The 19,450-nt window shown below is 46.3% G+C and overlaps 1 protein-coding gene across 8 annotated transcripts in view; it reads left to right on the plus strand.

The window, feature by feature from the left end:
* The first annotated feature begins 820 nt into the window (after nucleotides 1-820).
* GRHL1 (grainyhead like transcription factor 1) overlaps nucleotides 821-19,450 on the plus strand; it is a 75,794-nt gene continuing 57,164 nt past the window's right edge. For 2 of the 8 annotated variants that reach the window (XM_069235912.1, XM_069235913.1), the window contains exons 1-4: nucleotides 1,166-1,388; nucleotides 7,968-8,154; nucleotides 15,959-16,029; nucleotides 17,538-17,916. In XM_069235912.1, the coding sequence (XP_069092013.1) occupies nucleotides 1,186-1,388; nucleotides 7,968-8,154; nucleotides 15,959-16,029; nucleotides 17,538-17,916 (840 nt within the window). In that variant the 5' untranslated portion in view covers nucleotides 1,166-1,185. The other 6 variants (XM_069235915.1, XM_069235914.1, XM_069235916.1 and 3 more) reach the window with 6 other exon arrangements.

Consider the following 19,450-nt stretch of genomic DNA (forward strand, 5'->3'; position numbering starts at 1 on the left):
TCCTCCCTCCTCCATCTCTCCTTTACCCATCCCTAGCCTCATCCTATTACTATAAACTCCCAATTAACACTTCTGGACTCTTCCCTCCTCTATCCCTCCATTACTCTAGTTAATCCAACTAACAAACTCACATATCCTCTGCTCAAATTAGCTCATACTAATACTGTACTCATATTTCCCTGTAGTAATCCACCACTAATTCCTCTTGGGGTCCTGGAATAGCGCGCTGCTGTGGCGAAAAGTGCTTCAACGCCACATCAGGGGTAGTAAGCGCTATATAAATATTATTACAATTACCATTACATCACCCTCAGAAATTCAAAATAGTCCATTATGTTGACTGGGTGGTTTCCAATAGTCTACTTTATCCAGTCTACCTACTTTTCTGTTAGCAGGTGTGAGACATCCCTCGCCCCTGGCTTTGGTCACTGTTTCAGTCGTGGATGTTGTCAAGAATCTCATTCTGGTGGCAAAATATCAGTCTTCAAAGAATTTCTTCAGCTATCATCACTATTATCACATTAACGTTCGGCTCATGGGCCAATCGACATATATCTGTCCCTCATCCCCAACTGAAGGCGTGAGGCGCATCTCCAAAAGAGCTGTCACTGTTTCTTCGTCCGTTGTTTGTGTCTCTGCCTGCAAGTCTTTCCCTACCGCCTACCCCTCCACCTGTCGTGTCTATAGTCCAATCCGGACGGGCACGTTCCAATGCCTGCACCTGTTCGCCCCGCCCCTTTCTGGACGGGAGCAGTGGGGGCACTCCGCTGGCCAATCTGCAGAGAGCCGAGCAGCCACGTCACAGTCCTACCTGCGAAAAAGCGAGAAAAGCGACCCGAACGGGTTCTAGTGCAGCTCTTCCAGTCCAGCAGCCCGGGCCGGCGCGCGCTGAGCCGCGCTCTCCCCATTGGCCGCCACACCCTCACGCCCACGCCCCCGCCCTCCTGCTCCGCTCCGCGGCCGCGCTGCCAGCGCAGACCGCAGCCACTGTCCCAACCCGAAAGTCCAGTTCCGCCGCCGTGCTGGGAAGATGACACAAGAGTACGACAAGTAAGTGATGGCGAGCAGGCCAGTCGAACCGGTGCGGCGCCCCCGCCCCCTACTTGCGCCTATCCTCCCGGGAGTCCAGCGCTGCTTCCCACCAGCCCTCATCTCGCAGGTAGAGTGCATGCAAAGTGCCCATGCATGGGCACATGTGTCATACACGGGGCCCACTGGCATGGGATCCACTCGTACTGGAGGGACATCCAGTGCTTTACTGGACATAGGGGTCTACTCGCCCTGCTGCCCTTCCCGCTGGTTCCACTGACATCGGTGAGCCTCTCCGTGCACTGCACAAGGAATCTCATGCCATGCTTTGAGGCACCCACCGTGCCGGGGATCTATAGGTGAGGTACCCATGCCCACGGTGGGATCTAGCCATGCTGTCAAGGCACCCACTGCTATGATACTCACGGGATCCACATACATAAATCACAGCTGTTCGTTGTGTCCACTATCCTGGCACTGGCCCCGGGACCCACAGGTACTGCTACAGGGATCCGTTGGATCGCGTGTAGGTCTGCCGGTGCTGGCTCTATGCGGACGTCACTGTAAGGGTTGGCATTATTTTAAACTTGTAGAGTTTCCACGGTATCCAGGACCAGAAGGTGCCTCTTCAATGGCACAGTTTTGCTGCGGGCAGTCTCTCTGTGACTGGGACTACGGTGTACCCACAGACTCTGATCTCGGTACATTTCAGCTTCGCGCTCTATAGACAGCACCATCTCCAAGAAGAAACGATCGAGCTTCAGGGGGGTCCTCTCTCAGTCCAACATCAGCGTGCTCCGGAGGAATTCTGCCCTTATCGGAGCGAACAGCAAAGCCCGCAGCCTTGAGGTCAAACTAACGTCTCGTTTATTGTTGTTGTGTTGGGGTGCAGGTATGTCTGTAGGGGTGAATATGTGTGTGGGCGAAGGTGCGTCTTTCTGCTAGGAGGTGCACATCTGTGTCTGCTCATTTATGCCTTTGGGGTGATGTGTGTTTGTCTAATGGTGAATGCGTGTCTTTCTGAATAGAGACACGTGTGTGTGTTTGTGAGGGTGGATGTGCGCCTAAAGTGTGGATGCGTGAATGAGGTGTCTCTAAAGAATAATGGACGAGACGGTTTTAAATCTGGGAAGTTGGATAAAACTCTGCTGGGCTTTGCTGAAACCTCCCCTGCCGCTATCTGCTGATTTTAACAATACAGACAGTGGACATTTACAGGCAGTGTCGTAGTGTTTGTCAGACATCTGGCCTTTACTTTACTATCATTCTGCAAATCTGTTCTTACCTCAGTACTTGCTCGCGTTAAAATAGCCCGTTGGATGTTGAGTGTTGTACGTGGGTGTGCCCTATATGTTCAGGTGGCTTTAGTATTACTTCTGTTTTCTTCATAACTTATTTTCAGGTTGCTATGGAAATTCCCGTTTATTGACGTCAGATAGTTTATGGGGGGCTCGGTTGCGCATGTGAGAAAGCTGGGCACACTTATTTGAGGAATATGCACTGACAGAATGGCAGAGAGCTGTGTTTTTGGACACTGCATACCGTGATTTTATGGGTAGCGAGGAGCTTTGTGCTGATTGTGGTGTGGGTTTCAGGTGTTAGGTCGTCAAGCAGGAGCGCGTTAGGATTCTGTGTCCTCGCTGTTTCTCTCTGGCAGTTCTGACACGACGAACGGTGCTTTCTGTGTTTGTATTATCTGCCTCGCAGTGTAGATTCTAGAAGGTTATGCAGGGGAGGGCTGTTCCTTTTAGGACACAGCCCCACGCCTGGTGTGTGCGCTCGGACCTTTTATCCTATGGACCTTTTAAGCGACGCAAGTTATTCTTATTCGGTGCCAAGTACAGGGCTCCTGGTATGCGCCAGTGCATGTCTCTGACTTGCGAGAGGCTCTTTGTAGAGCTGTCAGAGTATGTGTCTTTTTGTGTCCGAATTGGTGTCTTTGAAGAGCTGTAAGGGTATGTGTCTGTAGTGTTTGATATGTTTTTGTGTCTGAATGGGCCTTTGGCCGGCATGAGGGCCTCTAAGGGTGCAAGGGCTCTGGCGTAAGAGTATGGGCTTTTGGAGGTGAAACTTTGTTTTACTTGAAGCAGTAAGGGTGGGATTTTGTGTCAGAATATGGCTCTGTGACAGTTAGAACAGCTGTTTGGTGCCACGGCCATCTGTCAGGTAAGCAGGGGAGTCCGCGTGTTCGTTTGGATTGTACCCTGCATCATTGCAATCATCCATCGCGGAGGGGGCGTGTGTTTCCACGGTGACCCCCAGGAAGGTCTTTGGGCAGAGGGCGCCTAGAGATGGTAGTCGTGTTCACAGAGCTCGGAACAGTAACTGCGGTTCGCTCTGGCACGCGGCAGGTGTCTGCTGGCCTCGGGGTGTTTGCGTGCAGGACAGACGTTTGTGAAGGTGACACGTTCTTTGAACAGTTGTGTTTTGGGAAAGACAGGTTACCATGGCTGGGCATCCATCACCGAGCTAGATGGGTAAAACCTGATCCACTGTCAGGCGCCGTCCCTTGCAGACCCCCCCCCCCCCCTCACCCCATGTCCCAGATGTGGGGACCTGGAGGCTTCTGCTCGATGGGACTTTGTCTGAATAGCTTTTGTGCTGGGGAACAGGCCCCACTCTTACCGAGGAGACTCACTGTCGGGAGGTGAGGGTGCTCGGTCCAGTGCCCCGCCCCCTTCGAGCCAGCTACACCTTTGTGATGCGGAGCAGTCCCGGGCTCACTGGAGACACATTGTCCGGAGAGGGGGAGGTTCTGTCCAGCACCCACCCCCTCCCCCATCCGAGCCAGCACCACCTTTGTGAAGGGGAGCAGCCCCAGCTTGATGGAGACGCTCTGGCCGGGAGGGCTCCAGGAGCTCCCGCCCCGCCTGCAGCCCTTTGTGATGGGCAGCAGGACAAGGCCCTCTGATCTCTGCTCTCATTGAGGGCCTGGGCGTAGGCCGAGAGCGGGCCTGCACTAAAGGCCTCATTAGATGAGGTGGGCACACCCTGTACTCTCTTAATGACAGCCACCCCGCAGATGCCGAGGCTCCTGCTCTTTCTGCCCCTCCCTCCACGGACAAGAATAGCTCACACCCAGCTCACGCACCACCCCGACCTTGCAACTATTTCATAACACACCACACAGGCCCAACTTGTTTTAGGTAATACCAGGTTTCTAGACACCTGTTTCCTTGACATAAGAAAGTTTGCAAATTAAGGACGAGTGATTTGCAAAAGTAATAATTTAGCCCTTGGTCTAAAGCTTGCGTTTCTTTGTGTGTGAAAAGTTGCCAATTGTTAACCCAATTTATTTTCAAAGTGCGTTGTTCATTCAATGTTTTTTTTTTTATAAATAGGTGGCTGCCACAGATCAAACTAAATGAAAATAAAATATAATTGAAGTAAGATAGAGGATATCATACAGTTCCTGTGAGGCGACCCCCTTTTGAATATTAACTGATTCCTCCCCCATATAAAGGGTATTGAGAGGAAAGCCTAGCCACCTTGTAAAAGCACGCGAAATAAGTGCAAATTCAGATATTATCTCGTGCACGTGTTCAAGGTAAAATAGGAACCCCAGGACACAAGGGGCACACAAGGGGCGGATGGCCCTATTCACCACATGCTAAGTAACAGCCAGCATCTTGATGCCGCGTCACCATGAAGGTTGTAGTCAAGACTGGGTGAATGAATGACTAAGCAACACTTGCAAAAGCGCGGCATTGCATTCGGGGCCAAGGACTTCCCTCAAACCTTTTTTTGTTTCACAAGAACATAGCCTTTTCGAGACATTGCAAATGCTATACCTTTCTCAAAAAATGGTGCCTATTTATCTGTCCCCCTGTGGATCATTGCTATGGCTTGACAATTGACTTCCACGTGAACGTGCTTACCAGGCACTTGCAAGCATCCTCTCAAAAATGTAAACCTTGTCCAGCGGTTCACTGACCAGCCCGACAAATCAGAGCCATGTTGTCGCACCTCTTAGAAGTGATGACGTCGACTTTTCCAATCACAGTAGCTCCGCAGAATGATTCTATCGAGCGCACTGCTCGGTTGGTGTAAAACTGAACTACGGTCTGGTGTTCAAAATAGCTGATCTATAATTGACAGCTAAAAGAAAGTCCCCGATTTCTGGCGCAAATACTGATCGAGGGCAGAATCAGTGGGGCTGGAGGAATGCCCGCGACTATAGAGATGTCAGGCTAAAATGAATTTCGTCATATTTATCACTTGCTCCAGAGATCAGTATTTTCCATTATATATAGCCCATGTGTCTGGTCCTCTAATATAGTGTATAAGTTGTCAGAGGAAAGCAGGATGAACTCCGTCTTGATAGCATTGCGTGATCCTCGGTAAATCAATTCAGCTCCCTCAGTTAACTTGTCTACCACCAGCGCCTTGAGGCAGTGGCTGAATGCCTGACGCATGAACAAGACTCGGCGTATAGCTGTGTTCCTCCTAAACCCAGACCGGGGCGCAGATTACAAAACACACACTCATTCCCTTCTTCGAAGGGCCCTTGCTTTGGGCACGGGTGAGGCTGTTGCCAAACCCCTGTAACCTGTGCACACAGTGTAGGGAGCTGCCTCCGCGCCCGGCGCTGCCTGGGCAGGGCGGCGGGACGCCTCCGGGGCTCCTGTGTCTCGGGTGGGTGAAGAGATGGGAGCAGTAGGGGCCTGCCAGCCCCTCCCAGCAGAGATCCCTCCCAGGGCGCACGAGGGTGCGGGCTGCCACCCCTGGGCTCCTCTCGCTGCCTTGAAATCTCAACATCCTTTTTGTTGCTCGCTCTATTTCCATAGAGTTTTTTGTTTTGTTTTTAGCTCGGAGTCCCGGCAGTACTCAGAGGATGGGCTTTCTGAATACACTTCACTTTCAATAGTCTTTTATTTCGACTAAAAACAAAGATTGTTGCTGAGCCTTTTGATGGCAGTGACTTGGGGGCTGCGGATTATTACTCTCTATTGCAGCCCCCCCCCCAACCCCCCCCCCCCCCCCCCCCCCCCCCCTCAGCAGTCCCGCGGTTTCATCCATGAGGATTTGTTGAACTTTTTTATCGGTTCCTTGAACATCAAAGCTCAAGTGAAGTCACCATTTAGCTACAGTTCAAAGCACTTTTATTTCACTACAACTAGATAGTTTCCTCAAAGTGCTAATGTTTACTCGGCGATCTTAATACGTAGTGAGGCATGTTCTAGTGATTATACGTATAAACTGTTGCAACTGCCAGAAGACATTTCCTCCCCTCCCTTTTTCCTTTAACACAAAACTACAGCGAAAGTATGCAAAAGACTTGTCCCTGTGGCCAGCAGTCGAGGCACATACTTGTGTTCATGTGATTTTCCCTATAGCGCTCAATGCTGTGAGTGCCTTGACTCTGTTTATCCTCCATTTTGGAGGCTCACCCGTTCTGCACATGGCTGCAGGTGAGTTTGAGACCCATGCAAAACATATTGACTGCAAGGAAACCAATACTTTATTTTAACATGATTTTAATATTCACGTTATGGTAGTGGGAGTCCTGCAGACAACACCGTTGTACAAGAGGGCATCTTAGCGCTAGGATAACGTGGCTGCATCATCACCCATCTATAAAGCGTGCACCACGAGCTGAATTCCCTCGTGCCCGACCATTCATCCTTATGAAGTTGATAAAATGACTCTCGGAAGGTTAGGCATTGTCAGTGGCGTAACGAAACTTAATGGGCCCTCTTGCAAAGTACCAGGGGGAGCCTGGTCCAAGTTAGGGGTCCCTGCATAGTGTACTGTGCTGAGTGGGGGCCCCGGGCGGTTGGGGGGGGGGGGGGCGCCGAGGGGGCTGCGTGGGGCTTTTGTTACGCCACTGGGCACTATGTACACCTGTCTTACAGTCGTTGGGACGTACAGAATTTCCTCGGAAGGGTCAGAGGTCAAGCAGACCGCTTAACCTTCAGACCCCTGAGCTCGTTCAGCGAGCACTGCTGCGCTGGGTGCTTTCACTGGGTAAGGTATCTTACAGCTAAATCAGATTGGCTTTTATAGAATTTAGCCTAGCGGTGTAACAAAGGTATATGAACTATCAAGTAAGGAAGGAAAATCGACCCTCTTTGCCGCTGTTTGGTAGTAAAATACAGTCGTAATTAGGGTCCAGATGGCTTCTCAAATTCCTGGGCTTTGATTGTTTCGCCCCTGATTTAGCCAAAGAAAGTTATAGCTTGTAGTCATTTGATGCAAAACCTCTAACAGTTGTATTGCATTTCACTCTCCACTGTGTACTACTGGTTTTCAGTGGAAGCTTTGCCCACAGAAATAACTGCTGTGCCCATGCACTGCCAGTGAGGTAGGCTTGCCTATGCAAAAAACTGGAAACACGGTGTTAGCTTCAAGGCTTTGAAAGGCCGGCAGGGCTGGAGCAGGACCAGTCAGTGGGTAGACTGACCTGTGAGTGATCTCCCTGGCAATGACTTGTCAGGGAGATCTGCAGTTTCCCTATTAACCAGCGCATCAGCAGTAAAGCGCATATGTCGTTGTTTCAGTGGAATGTAATATTTGAGCGGCACTGGAGTGAGTTCGTTTCATTCAGTTGCATAGCCCGGGTACCAAGGAGAGGGACTAGAGCCGGACAGGCTGGTCCGACTCCCACCTCTGGGCCCGGGTGCCACTGCACTGGTTGCACCAGTGGAAGCTATGCAGTGTTTCACTTCAGCGCCGCCCAAAGCACCCGTATTTGGTCGTGAATGTCGCGGCGCTGGCTACCTTGCCAACAGTCTGTAAAAGATGCAGCTCGCGCTCTCATAGATGCTATCTCACTAGAGATATGTTGACTATGTGGTGAAACAGAAAACCAATATTTACACTGCCAACTCAGACTGATTAACTGTAGGCACTGCTTGTTTGTAAACTCAGTTCAACCTATTGTGTTTTGCATCCCTGACACATTTATTTTAGTTTTATTTATTTTTTAATATGGAAAGCAAAAGGCCGGTGTTGGTGCTGCAGAATGACGCCCTCTACCCGCAGAGGCGCTCATACTCCAGTGAAGATGAAGCCTGGAAGTCCTTCCTCAAGAACCCCCTGACGGCCGCCACCGAAGCCATGATGAGCATTAATGGGGACGAAGACAGCGCTGCTGCCCTGGGCCTACTCTACGACTACTACAAGGTAACCTACCCGCCTGCTGAACGGGCAAACCAGGGGGCTGCCAACCCTCTGCCCCAGTAACAAAAGCAAAAGCACTTTCTGTCTTGGACGTTTTGCTTCTTTTATCTGGTGCATTGTTGTAGGTATGGCTTTAAGTGGGATAAAAAAAGGGGTAGTTTTTAAAAAGGGACATGGCCTGTGTAAATCAGGGTGTGGCTTACACGTGTAAACACTCAATTTATGTGATTTCTGTACTGTGCCACCCAACTGGTATTTTAGTGCCTCTCTGAACCTTTTGTTATTGCATCCAGACTTTTGACACAAGAACTGACATACACCTAAAACCATTAAGGGCTATAGGCTTTGCCACTGGTTGTTAGCTGTTAACGATCTGTAAGTAAAAATAATGATTTTATTGTAAATGATAATATTAATAAATGTTTTAATGCTGAAATTAAGAGACTGTGAATTAAACACTATTGAGGCCTATGGAAAGGGCAGTGGTCTTATATTCACTCTGTTAGATGCTCTCCCTTTTTCTCTTCACATCTCCTCCTTTTTTTTAAAGCAGATTCTTTTGGGTTTTAAGAGCAGCTACTCCATATGAGCATTGGCGTGTCATTTAGTGGAGTCACACAATTACAGCAGATCAACAGGTGTACCTGGCATTAGACAATCATTAGCCCAGTGCATGCAACTCAACACCAACCACAACACTTCCCACATCCCCAATGAGTTGGTTGAAAGTTGCACAAATGGTATACTAATATCAGTTAGTGCCTCCCGTAACCTCGGTGGTGTAGGTAGTGACCACGTAGCCACAGAGATGACAGACTAAAGAGATTTCCTAAAGGGGAAGGCGGCGCCTCTGCGTCTATTGCTACAGTTTTTAAAGTGCTAGTTCATAGGCGACCCAGAAGAACCCCCTGGCGAGCCCATTGGGGATCTGGTTCAGGGTCCTTGAGGCTATCCACCAGCGCCTGCCAGGCCTAGGTCACATCTATAGTGCCAATCCCTCTCCTTGCGGAGCAGCACTCTTCCTTCACAGTTTGCCCATATTTCCAGTTCCGTACGCCAAGTAGGTATGGGGGCAGCCCAGATGATTTACAGTTCATTGTAATTTCCCGCTTTGGCAAAATAAACACCAGGTCTTGGTATCTGCTCGTGACTTTGCTTTTGGAAGGGTGTGGGAACCAGCTTAGGAGGCAATGACCAGGTGAGTAGAGAGTGTCTTTCTCGATTATTCCCACTGTTGTTCCGACCACCTCCTCCCAGAAAGCCTGCAGTGGAGGGCAGGACCGGAGCAAGTGTAATAGGCTAGCCCCCCCACCTCCCGCATCTTGGGCACGCCGCCTCAGGCACATGAAAGTATCTACCAATGCACTCTGTGGTGAGGCATGCCCTTAGTTTAAATCAAGCGTTCCTGGCTATTTTAGGGGTTCTGTCTAGGATAGCGTACGAGTCACTTTCTGATATGGGGATGCCCAGATCCTCTTCCCATTGCACCTGCAGCCTCTCCAGTGGACAATGCAGGTCCCCCGGATCACTCTATATAGAGTCATAGCTGCTTTGATCGTGCCTGCCGACAAAGCTATATTTTTATTGGCAGCTTTTAAGGTAGATTATGTGGTAAAAGTGAGAAATTCCTAATTATGAGCCAAATGCTGCAGAATCTTTTAATTCCATTGATTCTGATTTAACTTTCAGAGAAAATTTGCTTGCAAAAGAAGTGGTTTTCAAGGTTTAAAAAGCTCAATTTCTTGCAGATTTTAATAATACTATGCATTTTCCTGCTATGGTCTCGTGAATGCTGGGAGAGCACATCACATCTCCTTCCAGAGGTACAAGTAGTTCGGCACTGGTTGCCAAAGGAATGGCATGCTGTCTGGCACTCGTCCACTCTTGTTGCAGTCACAACCAACCAACATATTCTTTCAGGTGTCCTATTTTTTTGGTTACATTCTTGACACCTCCCACAGGGATTTTAATAATGTAGATATATTTCGAGGTCCACAGATCATCTATAGATAATTTTGAGCAGCTTTTTTTTCTTGTTTTAATAACAAGTTCTATTATTTTCTGAACACCAACACAGTGCACACAACCCACCAATGTCACAGGTAGTACAGTGTTACATAAAGATAAAATTGTCAAACCCAAACCATTCTATTCCCACAGTTTGTCCCTTATCCTCCCATGTTTTTATTGCAGTCCCTTGCAATATAATTAGGTTTTTCTTGTTGGGCACACCAGACTATCCCCGCCCTCAATTATTTTCCGGATGTAGAATGGTACGGAGACTAGGCAACTTGTTAGTTTGATTCCACTTTGTAATAAGATGATTTTATAGGCGTGCAGCAATATACCTATGGGTATCCAGATGTTGATAGCCAGTAAATTCCCGCCGGCCAGTACTTTACCAACATGGCTGGTATTTAAAAGTCAAGGTCTGTAAAAAAATATACTTGTAAAGTAAGCACAAACTATATTTTCACTCTTAAAATATAAATTTAATGGGTACATGAATATTTCACTTCAAAAGTATTTAGAAAAGTACTTATTCAACTTATACTAACTCCTGGTTCGCTCCAGAATCTCAAAATAAACAATGATCATGGGTGCTGGAAGCAGGGGTTCTGGAGGTGCAGCAGCCACACAGTAACCATGCTGGAGTTCAGGATATTGAGAAATAAAGATGCCTTCAAATGGTGCTTTTATCTTGTCATTTGTTGTGCTTTCAAAGACAGGAGTCAAATGTCAGGCTCTGTATTCAGACACATTTCTACTTACTCTTTTAACACGAAGACTGGTGTTTACTTTTCTTTCTCTGACTGCAAGGTGGGTGGATTTTGTCAAATGAAGTATTAGAAAATCTTGCTGGGGTGCAGAGTGTGAAAGAAAAACCTGTAGCATGTCAGTTTTTTCAACATACAAAATGTAAATGAACTTTACAAATATGTTAAAACATATCAGTCATAAAGAAAGCACAAATGAAGCACATTTGTTTGTAATTCTGAAGCGTGTTGGAAACATACAGTTTAAAAAGATCCAAACAAATCGAGATACATTACTTAGTGACGTGAAAATAATAGCTGCAGAAGCCCGATTTCCACACATTATCGTTTGTGCCTTATAAGGTTGTATAAGTAAAACCACTTGTCAGTACTTGTTTTGTGGCCATTTCAATGGAAAACATGTTTCCTGTATATGACCGTGTGCTTCCATGCATGTTCTAGTGGTATATTTGCAACAGTGCACACCAAAATGCGCCACTGGCTACATACGATGCCTTTACCTCTCAGCTGCTGAATGATGGGGCCTAATTTGCTACACTTGTTCTTTTTGTGCCACTTTTTTCACAATTCCTATGACTTCAGGTATGTAACATTGATAGCAGCATCCTCACTCCGAAAATTGTTTCAGCACCATTGACATGGCCTAAATTTTTCTCTAAAAAAATTCCAACCCTAACTGGCAGTGAGAGGTCCATCCTATTTGGGAAGACCGAGTGAAAGCTCCGGATCGCCATAAAACGTCCTAATATATCCGAATAATAAACAGTAAACATGCAGTCTTTTCAATTTTGCATTCACGGCTCACGGGCTCCCTTGAGTTGGGAGTGCCATTACTGCACATGCGCAGAATAAAAGACTAGTGAGCCCAGTAACACGGAGCAGTGCCACCCTTGGTGGATTACCTGTCTGTCACAAAAAGATTTCCATTCAGAGGCATTGCTAATTCACAATTTCAAAGATAAGATCACTTGTGTGGTCACGGCTAAGCGAGAAGTGATGCATTCTTACTACAAAATCTTGCAATACGTTACAGACATGGCTTTTATGTTTCCAGTGTACCACTACTTCAAAGCAGTCCGTGTGTTCGAACCAGTGGATCCCACACACTAAGCCATCAGCTCAGACCATGTTTAACATGGTTTCCTCAGGCATCTAGCATGCACTGCTTCCTGCCCACATGAGTACTCACTTAGATCCTGCCCTGCAGATTTCTTGGACCGTCTGCTCAACGAAAAGATCCTCGCTCTGCTGGTGGAGATCGCTTTGACAATTTTAATAGTTTGTTTCTCAGAAACAGCTCCCCCAAACGAGCTTGTTTCTAGGAAACAAAGAATGAGTCTCTCTGGACATTTCTGTATTTTTTTGCCCAGCAGTAGCGCTATGCCCCACACAGCTGGTTTGCAAATGAGTCAGTGTCCCCACCTCTAAGTGAGGGAGAAAACCACGACTTTGGAGGAGTGGGATCCCCGCTGATTTACTGAAGTTCTCCTACTCGGCTAAACTTTAAATGTACCCCTGATAAGCTTGAATATGTATTATAATTCTCTGTTTTTGCAGTCAATAGTTTTGCTTGGTATTCGACATGTGAAGTTCCTTCTAAATTTCCATCCAGAAAGTGCACTTAACCCAGCCCTGGTAAGGGTAGATTTTATTGGTTTAACAAAGATCCCCGCAGCCCCTGCTGTGTAGGGGGGCTCCGAGCTCCAGGGGGGCTCCCTCAGCACAGTACCTTGGTCTGAGAGCGCCTGAGTAAGTCCGAAGGGGGTCCCCTCCAGGGACTTTGCAGGGGGGGCACTCAAATTTCGTTACAGCACTGTAGATTTGTGTGTTTTTCCAGAGGGGGCTGCTACCTGCAAATCCTTAGTGAGTAACCACAAATGTATGAATGTGTGGGTTTTGATCAACTTTTGACACATGGACTTACTTACTCAAGTACGTCCCCAAAATAACCCACATCTTTATTTGGGAGTTCACTAGTTCTCGCATAATGGCTGAATATATGCAAATCCCATTTGCGACTGGAAGCTGTTATTCCATAAATTGTGAATCCAGAGCGTGGCTTTTCCCTTTGTTTTTTTAAATCTCTATGACGACCTATGTTGTGCAAAAATCTTTGATAAGAATAAGGCCGACTGGGAAGGCACTGGGGAAAATTAGAAAGCATTCACGTGCTCATCAAGCAGTCCTGCCGAGACTCCTACTCCAAGAAAATTCTAGCCACCAACAGCTGCTCGCGAAATCTTCCAGATAGTTAAATCTCTTACCTTGTTGTCCTCAGTTTCATCCTCTTCTCTGCCTTCTGAAGAGAGCTGTAACATGCTGGCCTTCTTTTTCTCTGAAAAAGTGAAAAAACATTGATGCCTCCTTCCCCACGGCACCCAGAAACCACCCACAGCTGTAGACGTGGTTTGACCCAACAGCTGGCTGTGTCAGGTTTTGGGTTTTCTGCCCTATCCAATGTGAGGAACTCACTGGTCTATGCTCTGCCATTAGATCTGGTTCTCCAGCAGATCTTAATTCCCCCTCCATCCTGGAACCGGGTAGCTAAACCATTCAACTCACCGTGCACAAGCTTATCACTCTCTCTCTCTCTGGCCACCGGCTTTGTTCCCCAGCAGTGAAAACACGATATGGTGGTTCCTGTCCTGAACAAACCTTTGTTCAACACCTCTAAGCCACAAAAGTATCAGCCTATACCACAGTTGCCTCTTTTTTTCTAAGATCGCAAAAACCTGTAAACAGGCAGCTCTGTAACTATCTAGAGAATAGCAATTTGCTGCATGGGACTTAGTCTGGCTTCCGCCCTTCTTACAGCACCGAATCCACCCTGTTGTCATCCTCGGAGTCGGCCTGCAGGATTATGAAGGACTTCAGTGCCACCTTTGATTCTCAGTCGCATAACATCCTGATCAAGAGGCTCTGGGACAGTGGCACTGGCGACAGTGCGCTGCACTGGCTGACTTCATTCCTGCAGGGATGCACCTTTCAGGTTTCTCAAAAGCCTTTCCACTCGATGGTGCGTAACCTGCAGCAGAGAGTACTGCAGGGCTCTTTATTAAGCTCTACTGTCTCCAATGTACATGTCCGCTCTTTGGCGGAGGTCATCGAGTGCCATGCTTTTACCATTATTTCATACACAGATGACATACCAATTGCCATCACTCCATAGTAGAATAGCGATTCTATGGTGTCTTCCCTTCATTAACGCCTTTCAGAGGTTGGATGGATTTAAATGCCTAAAACTGAATGCCAGGAATACAGAGGTATTGGTTCCGGACAAACATCCTAATATCTGGTCAAATGTCTGATGGCCTGAGAACCTCGGTTCCATAACCCTCCCCTGCCAAGATGCATTCTGGGCATCTGTTTTGATGAAAAATGTCCTTTGATGAACAGATTACTGCCCTCACAGGGAAATGTTTCGGTATGTTGAGATCCCTGATGAAAATACTTCATGTCCTACCTGAAGAAGGCAGTTCAGGCCTTGGTGATATCCAGGCTAGACTACTGCAGTGTCATCTCGTTGGGTGTTTCCCAGTCCCCTTTGAACAGGCTTCAACGAGTCCAAAGTGCTGCCACTCGAGCCTTGCTCAAGCTACCCCAGCAGGCCTCCATTACATCCGGACTAAGGAAACTGCACTGGCTCCTGATGAGGCAAAGAGTAATTTTGAAAGAACTTTGCTACTGCTATAAGGCTATCTCTTGGCAAGGCCCTCACTATCTATGGTCGATAGTAAAACCGTGCGTTTCTTCCAGGAACCTAGGATTGGCAGAATCAAAATGGGCCCTCATTCAGAAAGTCAAAAGAAGCAGAATAGGAGGCTGCCTGTTTGGCCTTCTGGCTCCCAAAATGTGGAATTCTCTTCCTGTAGCAGTTCGGCAGGTCCCATCCGAAACTCTCTCGAGAGAAACTAAAAACTTGTTTCTTCGGCTCGGATTGAGATTTTTCTGATGATGGGCATAATTTCTTCTCCGGGGTCGGTTTTCTAGCGCTGGGACACTTCCTTCAAAGTGTAATAAATCTTATTATTATTATTATTCTCAGAAGCACTGGGATAAACAGACTCGTCTGTAACACATAAGTGACATTGTGAAAGGTATGGGGGAAAGTGTAACAGTACTGGACTCATTACGATGGCACTGACCTAAATAAGGCACATTTAGAGAATCAAAAAGTTAATGGATGCTTTCTAAAGTATAAAGTGCAGGACAGATTAAGGAACATGTATTTGAACATTCACATTGACCTTGTATAGGGTTTGGGATTGGTGATGAAAGCCTCAGAGGTACTCTGGAAGCCTCGCTGTGAATGCAGTAGACAATAACAAAGCATTGGTCCAGTTAGGAGGGCATGTGATACCTCCTAAAAGCATTGGTGCATTATTAAAATGGGGGCCACGTTATGTAGGTGACACGTACCTCGGGAATTTTTAGTATACACATTGCAAAAGTATTGGGCCTATTAGGATAGCATTGGTCATTAAAAAAAAGCACCTTAGAAAACAGTGAGCAGATTTATAAAGGACAAGATGGGTGCGCCTTGGACATGTTGTGCAAGTATTAATAAAGCATTACATATATAATAAGAGCATTCATTGTGTAGCACACAGCAAACTTATTGGGCACTATTTCAAAACATTAGCTGCATTAAGAAAGCCGTGGAGAACATGTGAAAACTTAAGGCACAATAAAAAAGCGCTAGGCACCTTTTTCATGGGGCACCTCGAGAAATCACTTGGCATATCTTGAAAGCTTAGGACACATTAAGAATTCATAAGCCAAAATTAGCTCATTTAGTAAGCACTGAGGATATGATAAAAGCACCTGACACTGTAAATGACATAATATCACAAATGTATTAGCACTATGCGAGTTCATGGAGCGTAGCACACATGCATGCAGTCTTGAAGGTCATCTTATCGCCTTGGACTGCTTAACTTTATTTTGCAAGCACGCAAGATACATTGTAGGCATTTTGTATTGTTCGTGGATAACTAATTCTTTTCTCACCAATCATGACAATCTTTTAGGTTCCTCGGGAGCGAAGGAATGCTCATTCAAAGCATGATCTTGACCACCACGACCACGAGCACTCCAAAAGGTATGGTGCGCCATGTTTTGAGAAGTCAAGTAGATTGAATGAAACAGCCGCTTAGTCACAGGGTGTGTTGCTGTTAATAAGAATGTGTTGAGTTTGATTTTCTGGTGGAGCAGTCTCACAATGGGTAGTGCAGATTGGGACCCATGAATATGTTCTCTAGGCTCAGTGGTTCTAATTATGATAACAGGGATGAATTTATTACCAGTCTCTTGCCATCTCATTCATTTATCCAGCAAACTGGTAACCATGTCATATGTTCCTAAATTGTCTTAAAGGGTTTCTGCTGACATGAAGCCAGACCAAATGCTGAATGGTTTACAAATGCCACCTAAACCCACATGAGAACGTCTTGTACTGTAGTCTAGATATTTTATGTTCATATTGCTATAATTAGTACGAAAAGTGTCTTTTTACGCAGGGAAATGTTTCTTGAAACCAAATTGTGAAGTGCGTGACTCATTGATTGTGGTAAAACGAGTGGAAATTGATTCATTATATAGTTCAGAAAATAAAATGTGAATATAAACTCTATGTTGTGTTTAAAAAACACCTGCATAAGTAAGATTTTTGCAGTTGCAAACTACAAGACTCAGCAAACAAATGGCTCAGATTATAATTAGCATTTTCAGGTTTCCTTCACATTTCATGAAGCGAAGGCTTAGCATATTGTTTTGGGGTTGTTCTTGTCTAAATGCACTACTGTGCTTAGAGACCATTTATCTGGGGGATGTAAGTCAGGCTGTGATTGATGGAATCCGTGTGACAATTCATCCCTTTAAATGAATATGTATTCGACTAGACTTACGTCATTGGGTTTTAAACTATTGTTTCTTGTGTTTTGTGCATTGTAACAACAGCAGCCAAAAGTGTGCTTATATATTGTAGTACAATCTGATGTCTTCCTTGGCAGCAAAAGGCTGTTTCCTGAAATTAACAGGAGCCTTAGTGAGAGTGTTAATTTACACCGCACAGTAATCAGAGCCGGGCTGGAAACTAAAATGAGCCCTGGAAACCAGACTGGGCGAGTTGTGCTAGCCCGCCCAGCTCTGAAAGCAGTCCCTAGTCTGCAGCCCACTGGGAAATGCAAGAATAGAGGAACACACACTTTGTGCCCAGACAGTAATTTCTGGAAATGTTTGCAATCCTCTGGTGCAGAAAATGTTTTTGGTAACCCAATGGCTAGACATTTTTCCCTCTCGAGTTCTACTGGGAAATTCTCAATAAGCCACATGGGGTACCCCAACTTCAAAAAATGGAATCAACTTTTGTCCACCCTTCTTAATAGCAGCACATATCACATTGATACAGGTGTATTGAAGATCCACCCTTGGGGATGCAGGCTTTTCTGTGCCTCCATTATGAGAGCCTTTCAGTGGCGATCTCCAGATGTCCCTCCTCTTGTAAAGCATTAGAATGAAAGCAACCAAAGATGTGAAATAACCAGTTACATTTCCTCTATGCATCTTCCTCCCAATAACAAGTCATCTATTGTGTGTATTTTTTTTAAGGAATGGGATGGCAAATATGTCTGAACAGTCACTGATTACCAATGGAGAAAATAGGGTGCAGGTTCTTAAAAGCGTGCCCTTCAATATTGTGCTCCCGACTGGTAATCAGCTGGGCCACGACAAGCGGGGACACCTAACGAGTCCGGATACCACGGTGACCGTCTCCATTGCAACCATGCCAACACAATCCATCAAAACGGAAATGCAGCCCCACAGCTTCTCGGTGGGCATCCCGCAGTCTGTGTACCACCCTGAGCCCACAGACCGCATTGTTGTGTTTGATCGAAACAGTGACCAGTTCAGCGCGCAACCCGCGAACGCCCAGAGGAGGACACCTGATTCCACCTTCTCCGAAACCTTCAAAGAAGAAGTGCAAGAGGTAAGGCTAGCCTAAACCACCTTCTGTGTTTCTGTTCTTTCTTGTGCCACACTGCCTTGGCCCAGGTCGAGATCGCGTTACTCAGCCATTGTTGTACAAAGTCCAAAGCCCAGAACAGCGGATTTCGCAGTGGGACAACCGGACGCAATGCGCACAGGGGTATAATTTAAGAAACTTAGCTGTCGGAACTGAAAATCATTATCAAAAGATGTTGGCTAATCTTACAGCTGACTAAAAGATGGTGGCAGTAAATGCAAAATGTAATCCCTGTCAAAGAAATGTGAAACACATACTCCGTTCCCTTGTCATAAAAAGACAGCTGTCCTATTTTGTGCTGGGTGTACCAATCCAAGGTACAGTTCCTTTCATCATAGGACTGATGCTCTGCTGCGTTTTATTTGGTGCTGTTTCCAACTGTGTTTTACTTCCACGTTGCATGTCATGGCCTACACTTAACTGAGCTTCCTAGTGGCATCTGTGTTTCTCAAGCAGGTCACATTGTATTTTTTTAGTTTGTTCTGGTTTTTGTTACTCGTTGTAAGATTAGGAAGGTTGAGCACAGATACGGGCTACCGGGTCAGCCAGTCTTCCCACTTCCATACCTCGGACCTAATCTGTCTCCGGCAGGTCACTCCTGCCCTGGGGCATCTCAACCTGCTCACACGCTCGTCCCATCTCCGCCCACCTTAATACTGGGCGCAAACTACTTATGAGAATAGCTTGTCTTTTTATACACTGCTTCATGTGCTGTAAAGAACAAATGTTACGAGTATTCATCCACCATACTGGGCAAAGTTGTACAGCTGGGAGGAGAGTGAAGCATGACAGATCTCATGAAAAAAATAATTAAATAAATTAAAGCATGTGCTTGAATCAATGTTTTGAACATACGGATTCAAATGTAAAGTGGAGACGTTAAATAATGTTACACTTTGTTGAAAACATAAGTCGTTCTGTTAGAACTGAGAATATAATCTGCCAAATTGCTATAAGAGAGGGAGGTATATACTCAGCACCATAGGCACAACTTGGGCTGTCTGGTTCCACTTTCATTTTCTCCGAAATACTTATGTTGCATTAACGTGCTGCTGGTTTCCTTCTCTTGCTTAGCACAAAGGTGCTACCTCTCACAAAAGGTTAATTTCGTTTTCACACAGCCCCCCTCCCCCAACTTGGTAGACTTTCCAAACTCCTTCCTTCTAGACCAGTGGTCTCCAAACTTTTTAGTGCCACGCTCCCCAGTTGAAAAATAAAAATCATTTGCCACCCCCTTCAGAAATTTTCCCAATTGTTTTATAAAGATTGCAATGTTTCAATATGTCTAGGCCTATTTAAACATTGCACTTAAGCACTGTTAGCTTTATAAAAATGCAATAACATGCTTCTGCTTAAAACAAAGGCCTGTTATCTGTATAATGCTTCTTTTGGCCAGAGCCTGGCGCCCTCCTCGGACCCCTTTGAAGACCTCTGTTCTAGACCCTTCACGAGATAATCCACCATTTCTGCATGACTGGCTCCCGTAAAGACCTCCCTC

The sequence above is a fragment of the Pleurodeles waltl genome, chromosome 5, assembly GCF_031143425.1.
Source record: "Pleurodeles waltl isolate 20211129_DDA chromosome 5, aPleWal1.hap1.20221129, whole genome shotgun sequence".
Taxonomy (NCBI): domain Eukaryota; kingdom Metazoa; phylum Chordata; class Amphibia; order Caudata; family Salamandridae; genus Pleurodeles; species Pleurodeles waltl.